Source organism: Nycticebus coucang, chromosome 6 (assembly GCF_027406575.1).
Source record: "Nycticebus coucang isolate mNycCou1 chromosome 6, mNycCou1.pri, whole genome shotgun sequence".
In the NCBI taxonomy this organism is placed as follows: domain Eukaryota; kingdom Metazoa; phylum Chordata; class Mammalia; order Primates; family Lorisidae; genus Nycticebus; species Nycticebus coucang.
This window is the reverse complement of record NC_069785.1, coordinates 109534133-109544059: the sequence shown is the minus strand read 5'-3', so window position 1 is coordinate 109544059 and position 9927 is coordinate 109534133. Positions and strand designations below refer to the sequence as shown.

The 9927-nt window shown below is 34.4% G+C and overlaps 1 protein-coding gene across 7 annotated transcripts in view; it reads right to left on the bottom strand.

Annotated features, from left to right (window-relative positions):
• GRIA4 (glutamate ionotropic receptor AMPA type subunit 4) overlaps positions 1–9927 on the bottom strand; it is a 441346-nt gene that overhangs the window by 11118 nt on the left and 420301 nt on the right. For 4 of the 7 annotated variants that reach the window (XM_053594956.1, XM_053594962.1, XM_053594960.1 and 1 more), the window contains exon 14: positions 3757–3871. The exons of the other annotated variants lie outside the window; for them this stretch is intronic. In XM_053594956.1, the coding sequence (XP_053450931.1) occupies positions 3757–3871 (115 nt within the window). The remainder of the gene's footprint in view (positions 1–3756; positions 3872–9927) is intronic. 7 annotated transcript variants of the gene reach the window in all.

Here is a 9927-nt window from a genome sequence, read left to right as displayed (position 1 = left end):
GGTAAATCATATTAGCCTATATTGCTGTTTTTGAATGAGGTGAGCTGGGAGGAGGAAGACTCAGTGCGGGATAAAAGAGGAAAATGAAAGCAGAGAGTCTCTTTCAAGTTTCTTTCAGAAGGGACACTCGTGGACTAGCTGAAATGGCCTTGGCTTACTTCTCTCTCTTCCTAAGTTGTGCTTTTCCCCAGCCCCATCCTCTTTTCTCTTTATCCTGTCTGCTGTTCACTTCAGTAGAGAGTAAAATTAGATTAGCATTTAAAATATAAGGGATTTGTTATTAACCATACTTAATGTTCAAATGATGGAATATCAGAACAAAGAATTCGTTACTAAAAGAGTCCTTCTCCGAGGCCTGGCTTCCCTTCCTGTTTTTTTTGTTTACACTTTTTCCTGTTTCGGATGCATATTTTCTGTACTAATCCCTTTATTCTTGGATTATTTTTCATGGCTGTGATAGAGGGAATAGATGATTTATTAAGTATAACATATATCAAAGGCTACAATGGGGTGTATTCTTCAAAGTGCCAAATTAAATATCCAGAATTGTGTGATCAAATATAATTCCTAGAGAAAATATTATTTGGTAATCACACTTTCATATGCATATCCACTTTCTTGAGTTTGCATATTATATATATGTATATACATATATCTATATAAAGAATAAGATATAAAGAAAATAGATGAAAATTTTATAGTTATTAAGTTTTATGGGTGATTCATGGTTACAGACATTACCAAAATTTTCACAAAAACATAGCTCACATAAAAATGGGCATAAAAGTCTGCATATAGTTTATGTTTAGACTAAACCATATTAGATTTATATCAAAGGGAAAATAAGTGTTAGCCATTGCAGGCAACGTTTTAAATCGGTTCATTGTTAATTAGTAAACTTATAATATTGTATGAATTTCTTATGACGAGACTGGAAGGACCACATTGCAATGATATGTATTAACACTATCAAAGGATTGAGTTTTCAAACAATTTGTACCTCCCAGATCATGCCTTTCTGTTTTCATTTATTTCATTTAAGATGCAGGACCCTGCTCCTCCTATCTTTCGTGAAATGTTTATGTTTCAGTGTGAAGACTCTTGGTGAGGGCAGCCATGGTCACAACATGGGCATGGCTATTGGGTGGGCAGGTGCTGGGTATAGGGGTGAAGGGTGACCGGGGGGCTCCCACAGGGATGCCAAACGCGTCACTGTTGATTATGTTCTATCGTAAGGTCCTCGATGGAAAGGATAGTGGATTCTTTCTCTAAATTGGTGCTGGCACACTGTCCCATTAAAGCAGAAGTTTAAAAATTTGCTGCTGAATGGAAGCCTGGAGGAGTGCCCCCACCCCGGGCAGGGCACAGTCCTGTGAGTGACAGATGAGTCACTTGCGTCTGAAGAAGAACATTGTCATGTGTGGTACAGGCGTCCACTGACATCGTTCCCCCTTTTGTTAGATGTATTAATCGTAGGACAGTTAGTTTTCTCCTACTAAAAATTTCTGTCTGTGAAATCCAGGTAAGTCAGGGTCTCAGCACACTGACATGGAGCTCTCTGTGTGCTCCCCCTGCACTGAATTGGCAGCGCCTCTCTCTTCTGTTGGTTTCACCATCAACAAAGGCTTCAGAGTCTGCTGCACCCTCCAAGTCAGTACTTTCCCTCCTTATTTTACCTCTCATGCTGATCGTCAGGCCGAATGGGAGGGGTAAGATAAATGTACAAAGACAATCGGTCACCTGAAAAGGTACAAAATAAAACACGAAAGCCACACCTGCCTCCTAGTGATGGACTTTGATTAGTACAAAGTACTGAGCCGGGTCAGGCCATTCAAATGTGGTCTTCTACCACAAACTCAGCCTTCAGTATTAACATTGAGATTGCAATGACCTATTCTATTGGTGATAATAAACCTTACACCATGTTGAATTTATTTATGTGTTTTTGGATAAAAACAAAATTCCTGATGGAAAAATATATGGAACATACTGTGATTTCATTTTAAGAGAGCATTTTACTTTTTGTGACATTTTGGGAAACTCCTTGTTACAGTTTGAAATAACATTTATTCTAAAGCATTTGTAGTTCACATGTGGTGGACAACATAACTATAATAACAAGCAGTTTGATTTTAGAAACTACAAGATTAGGTTCGTATTTATTCTTTTGGACAACAAATATTTACTGAGTGTCCATATATACAAAACAGTGTGTTAGATACAAGTTGATTAAATCTGACTGAGTTGTAAAATCCATATAAATAAATTAAAATGATTTTTATTATGTAGATTTTTCCAATATATGTACATTTCTGTTATGCTTGTTTATTTCTTTTTGGAAATAGTCTTTAATGTGCACTCAAATGGGACCTCATTATTTATATTTGTAGAAAATTTTATCTGTAAGGCAGGGTTATATTTCTCTTATATTTATGATAAAAATAAAAACTTGGCAAAAACATTTTTCTAACAGTAGAATATCTTTGTTTGTATTTTCTCTACAGCTATTCTAGGATATTTTCTGGTATCTCCAATTTGTATGGAGGAATGCTATTAGTGTAAATTTGAAAAATTTTCTCTTTATATGTATATATGTACATATTTATTTATTACATGTTTATGAAAATTGAGAAAATTCCAGGCCAGTCACAGCTCCCATCTCCAAAATATGTAACAAGTTCATACCCCTTAAGATGGTGCCAGGAATTCAGGCAAAGTTTCCCCTTATTCCCCCTGCAGTAGGGTTGGCTGTTAGATGGGAATATAACGGAGGTACAGTGAGCTCAATTTGATGGTTTTTTAGATCAGGGTCTAGGAAAGGCCGTGGCAACCTTCTTGACAGCTACTTCCTGAAAACAAAGCATCGTTCTGTAGGGTAGGTGGCTAAGTGAGGGGATTTATAGCCCAATTATGAACCTGAAGCATTTAGACAATTTTCTAAATTTTAAAACAAAGAGAAGAATGTATTCTTTAAAATTTTCATTGTTCTTACATACCAAATGAAGTAATTGGTTAGAATTTTCCCATCTGTGGATTTTCTTTGTCTACAAACACTGATTTAGTGAAGAAGGATTCTGCAACCCTAGTTGATATTAATATATATGTTTTCTGTATACCCTTTTTTCTTTAGACCCTGCTTAGAAATTAAAGAACAAACATTATTTTATGAAACTGCAAAATGATACAAATGAAGAGAAAGGTGAGCTGATCTTGTTTCACAAGCCTGGTTGTTTTGCAATTTTATCCATTTATGAAAAGCAAAAACTATCTAGTTTGTATGACTGTCTTTAATTTGTTACTTAACTGTCACAGAAGCCCGAGAGTCTTAGATGGAGAAAGCATCCGGTTGGTGCTCTGAGAGGTCTTGGCGGAGCTGAGTTATTGCTGTTGAGTGGTGAAGAAGACTGAACAGACTGCCCTCTCTGTGCTCTCCCTCTCCTCACTAAACTGCTCTTTCAGAAACTTGCATCCCTACCTACTTTCCAAAACTGAAGTTCATAGGACTGGAATGTCTGAGCCACAGCCTCTTCAAAGCCAGAGATTTTCGGTAACAATTTTCATTAGGTTTGTTAGTGTGTTGTCAAATTAATAATGGTTGCAAATATTTTTGCGTTGACAGTAATTGCATACTTAAGATTGTGAGGGGACTTGACTACGATTTGACTGGTATTATTAGGGCCAACCCATAAGTCTCCCAGCAGATGCACCTATTACTTTACATACTGTTTACCCGCTTTTGGTGACATTGAGGCTAACCTTGGAGTCACCTCCCCCGCTGCCACATTCTCCTTTGTCGTACCACCATTTGTTTTTCAATTTGTCCAAGAGGCCTTGTTCATTCAGTTTTAAAACTGCGAGGTTAACAGCATTTCTTGAAACGATAAAACATATTTTGTAAGAAACTGCACAGCTGTTAAGATATTAGAAGGAATGAGGACTTAAGCTTTTTTACAAGCTTCTCCCAGATGCTAAATAAACCTCTCATTTTGCCCTCCTGTGGTCCCTTCCACCAGAGTCTGAACCAAAGGCAATTGTAACTAATTTCAAATGTATTAAATATGCAGTATTTGGTGCTGGTCACTTTTACAGTTCGTTTATTGTCTAATAACTGATCTCGTCATCAACCAATTACATTTTTTTTGGTGAAACAATAATAAACTTAAATTTGCTAGAAATTAAGAAAGAATTGTATGCTAAATTCCTTTGCCTCTAAGAATGTCAAAGACTCAAGAGAGACTGTAATGAAAATTTATTCCCATAAGGAAAAACAAAATGGCATAAATAAACCACCAAACCAGCCACTGATTTTTGTGTAATGATTTTCTGACAACAAAGAGCGTGGCTTAATTATTATTCCCTTTATTATTTAGTTTAGTTTGTTTGCTTGTTTGAGTTCAGGGGTCCTAGACTCTGGGACGTCCATGTTGGTTCAATTCATGGGCTGGAAGTCACATGATAGTCGAGGGATAGCAGCAGCAGGTTTTATATCTAAATTTTGTGTTACCTCTTAAAGGCATGAAATGCTATTTTGGAATTAGGATTGGATGTCCAATTTTACTGTTTAAATTCCGTAATTAAACCCTGGGAAGTCATGCTGCATGTGATGTGGGCTTTGCAAATAAACACTCTAGATGAGATTGCTCCAAGTATATCTCTATAAGGAAACAGGGGGCGTAGTGTGTCATGGGCTTTTGCCTCCCAGGCATTCAGTTTCTTTCCTAAAAGAAAAGTTAGTTTTTCAATGACTCATTAACTCTTTTAAGAGATTTTTCCATTATTTAATGAAATTTCTGTTAAATCTAAGGAGTAGATTAAATATTGAGGAAATTTAGTACAGTTTATGTTATGCTATTTAATAAACACTGTGTTTGGTGATTATTTAATGCAAATCAAATATAGATAAAACAAAACCATATTAACAAATAGCACTTGAACACTGATTTGAAAGTAAAATGACTGGGTGGCGCCTGTGGCTCAAGGAGTTGGGCACCAGCCCCATATACCATGGGTTCAAACCTGCCCCCAGCCAAAACTGCAAAAAAAAAAAGAAAGTAAAGTGACATTTAGCTGACTAATAAAATTGTTGAATATTTTGTCATTAACTAGCTGATTAAAGTGTTTTTTTTTTTTCTCTCTTAACAAGTGTGGGTAATATTCAAAACAAGGTGCTTTTTCAGTGTTGTGAGGGTCTGATCCATTTGGAGAGTAAACAGTTCTCATAAGTAAAACACATAATTTGGGAGTATTAACTCTTCTGACAGGTTAGACTGTCCATTTGCAAAATGCTAACTAAATATTAGCTGTTCCCATATTTTCAAGTAAATGCAATGTTAGGGGTGTAAAATATTTCCTAAAGTGAACAGGAGCAGGTTGTCAGTTTAACAACCAAAAGGAACAGATTGAAATGTAGAAATGAATAAATATTCAGGGAAGATAGAGACATCTATTACAAAATTTCTGTTGGGAGAAAGGGATTATTTTAATTTATTTTGGGTCTACAAGAAAATAAATTTTTCTTTCAATAAATTAAAGCTAAGAACTAAAATTTCTAGTTTGGAAAAAATTATTTTTATACTCCACAATGTTTTAGATTTAAACATTCATACTAGATTTTTAAAAATGAGGCGGCATTCCAATCATTTTATATGTTGTTTTAAGAATGTTTCTTTGATAAAACTGAAATCATTTCATGAGAGGGTTATTTAACGGGTTATTAGCCATATCCAAAGACAGTTTCACCGCACAAAAGAAAACAAAAAAGCAAAATAACAGAATGAATAAGGAGGAAAAAAAAGCTTTTATGTTGAGAAAATTGTTTGGAATCAAGCTTTCTACAAAAGTATTCTATGACATTGTCTTTCTAATACCATCCGTAGGCCATGTAAAAACAGTTTAGTTTCACACTGCTCTGTGTGTGTGTGTGTGTGTGTGAGTGTACACATGCTTTGATCAATAGATAAGTCAGTGCCCAGTTCACAATAAAGCCAGGTTTGTTTTCCTTCCAGAAACCAGCAGTCCCTCAATAAAGTCGACTTAATACCATCATATACGAAATGTAAACTTCTTTAGTGATGCAGAATAGAAGGCACTTTGTAATCAGTATTTGGACATAGTATTTAATATTTCAAGATTCTTTTGCATGTTAAAAATGACTTATTTTCTACAATTATCTGACTACAGATATAATTTCCTTATTTATTGAGTTTAGCTCTAAAGGCCTCCTTGGATTGCTATTTAAGCTTTAACAAAAGCCACACATACGATGACCATTTGGATATCTGTTCTATTTTATGGAATGAATCACTTTTACATGTTATTAATAGAATAATAATAATAATTGTTATAAAATGAATTTAAAAAATGTATAAAGTTTCTTCACTCATTTTACTAGACTAGATTGAAAAGTGCTTTTTATTTAGCCAAAAGAAAATGGAAGTCTGAAGAAGTAATATCAATAGTGAATAAGGCTAAGGAAGTTATAAGAAGTCAGATGAATGAGGGGCATGGAAAAGACAGGCTTCGCTGAGCACATTTCATCATTGTTTTGAAAACCCCTTCAAACATTTCAGATACAAAATCATTGTTGGAAACTCCTCCTGGTTATAAGGGGTATTCCTGCCCTGAGTATGCATCAGAGATGCCGTACAACTGATCTGCAGAGTAAGTGATAGAAGAAAAATATTATGAGATATTTCTTGTATTATTATTCTTTTTATTGTGTTAAATGCAGCTTTTACAGAATCAAGTCAATTGAAATAGATTGTTTTCCATTTAAAAATGGAAGGGAAGGAAGAAACAGCAAGTGATTTTGCTGGACGTGTAACCCACGTTGGAGAACCAGGGAACTGACAAGGACCTTCATAGACTGAAACAGGACCCAGGTAACTTATTTTTCTTTGCTTTTTTTTTCTTCAGGGGAAGTCAAGGTAAGAAAAACTTCTCCAAATAGCTTTTCTCATAGTGGTGAGATGATGGGGAATTTGATTTAGAGCTGGAATAAAAATGCTCACCTGGTTAAGTTACAGGACTTTTGGAAGACTTCCAAAAGTTTTTATTCTTGGCATTTCCTCAATTGAGTTAGATTATGAATATCCATACTTCATTGCTCTATCATCTGGGACTCATTTTTTGTTAATGAGAATTATTGAAACGCCACATTAAAAAAAAGCTTTAGAATGGAAACTAACATGTTAACTTTTTTCATTTATTAATTTTGGGTCAATTAATATAGTGTAGAGTAAGGTGTTCTTATAACTTATCACTGATTTCTATGGATTTGGATAGGCCTTTGTGCTTACTTTTCTGCCTTACTCATTATATTTACTTCTTGACTCTGTTTCTTACAGGATAACTTCTCTGTTGGTGAGTATTAAAGTATGCACCTGATGAAGTGTCTACCTCAGTAAATGGGGCAAATTGTAAATTTTTTTTTTCTGATTTTCTAGATTTCTAAAAATTACTGTAAAGGACTTATGATATAAATCCTTAGGTCCAGCATGACATTCAGGGCACGTATAGGTTGTAGAATAAATAATTTATAAAAAGAAATAAATGATAAATAAATATTATCTTTAGTCTGGTTAAAACACATCCAATTCCATCTTACTAGAATGAACATCTGATTGTTGGCTATTGATATAAGCAGGATATGGACTGAATGCATTTTATCTGCCTTAACTACCACATAATGATACTAGTACTTCATTATCCTTATAAGAAGACATCGATTAGTTACACAGTTGAATATGCCTAATCTGAAAATCTAAACTCTAAAATGGTCCAAAATCTGAAACTTTCTGAGTAAACATGATGCTCAAAGGAAATGCTCTTTGGAGCATTTTGGATTGGGGATTTTCAGATTAGGAATGCTGAACATGTAAATATGATGCACATATTCCAACATCTGGAGAAAATGTGCAGCTAGAAACCCGTGCGAGGTCTCAAGCTTATTTTGGATAAGGGATTTTCAACCTGCATATGCCTGAGAAAGTGTCTGTAATTTTAGGCTTATGATCTCCTTCCCTGAGGGCTCTATTCAGGCTATACTGTCCGTAAGTTTCAACTATCAAGTGTTAAAATGACTGGAATATTTACCTGAATGCAGCTAGGAATTTTTTTCATAGTCTTCAATAAATCTTAATCTACTTTTGAAAAACTTTTAAAATTAAATAACTCAGTAAGAAATTGTGTAAAGAAACAGAAAATTCTTTTAAATAAGCAAAGGAAATTGATGGACAATTTATGCAGGAAATATAAAAATGATATAAAAATGACACAGTCTTAGTTGGAATTAAACTAATGTGAATTAAAACAATGCAAATTCAAATCTTGCCATTAATACTGGGAAAGATAAAAGTAAAGAAAATACTCAATGTAGCCAACTGGAACGAAAATAATTTGGCTTTATAGAAGAAAAGCTTTAAAATAATTCTTACCCTTAATCCAATTACTCCCCTCTGGGGAATCAATTTTAAGAAATTAATCAAAGATATTACCAAAATAATTTATGATAAATCTAATAGTATATTTACATAACAAAACAGTGAGAACACTCTACATATCCTAAAGAGAGATTATGTAGATTTTGATCCACACCAGTAGTTCCCGAACTTGATTTGAATATCAGAACTACTTATTATACATAGAGATGCTTGGATCTAACCCTGCTCTATCAGATTCTTCTAGATTGGGGGCACCATATGTTACAAATCTCCTGAGGTGACAGTATTAATAAATACAAATAATTCATATGTTATCTAGTTGTTAAAATGTTATATAGCCCTTAAAAACTTTAAATGACAAGGAGAAATGCTCGTAGTATAATGTTAAGAGAAAAAAGAAATTTGTATATTCATTCTGATTTCAGTATGAGAATAAATTACATATACACTTAATGAAGAAATTTGGAAAAAATACAATACAATAAATAAATTAATGTTTCTGTGTAGGGGGATTGTGATTGATTTGCATTGTATTCGTCTTTGTTTTTAGAGAGACTGAGGTCTTGCTGTTTTGCTCAGGCTAGCCTCAACTTCCTGGCCCCAAGCAATCCTTCCTCCTTAGCCTTCCAAGCAGCTAGAAATACGGGTGCCAGCCATCTTATTCAGCTTACGTTTGTTTTTTATGTTTGCTGACACACTTCAAATTTTCTATAATGTGCTTTAATAATAAATAAAAAACAAACAAAAGTGCTTTCAGTTATCATATAATGCCTTTCAGAATTGTTTGATTCAAGCCAAAATATAAATTCTATTTTGTATCAAATAAAATTTAAGGAAGAGGCAGAATCTAGAAGTTATTCTTTAGCATCTCAGATAAATATCCATGGCTCCTGATTATGTGGTTTTCCTTGGCCCACTTGGTTTGTGCCTCTGTCACAGGCTTGAGGACATGTGATGTGTTTGGCTGCTACAAAGCTCTACTTTGCAGGAACAGGTCAGGCGTTAATTAGCAGACACACCCCATCAGGTCAGAGCCACGGGATGTTAATAGAACTCCTAGGGTCATGGAGAGAAGACTTGCTATTTCACACATACTTACTTTGACAAGGTCAGCTTTTTCCCTGAGGCCAAATTAAATGAATTGACTGTGAGTAGGATTGAATCCTGCTCAGTGGGCCATTTAAAAAAGAAAAAGTATATATCTCTGTTTTTAGAGAAAGAGATTCTATGTTCTTTCCCAAACATGCATTGGACACCCTAAGGAAAAGTCTTTTGGGGGGATTTTTTTTTTGCAGGAATTTAAATAATGCAATTTGTTTTTATCTTCCACTATACTACATGTTCACTATATTCCTTTCCTGAGATAAAATTAAAATTCTAGATTGGAAAACGCCTTTGATTTAAACTTCATTACATAGCATATACATACATGCATGTGCACACACGCACACACACACGGTGGCTATAAAGTTCATGTGGAATTTAA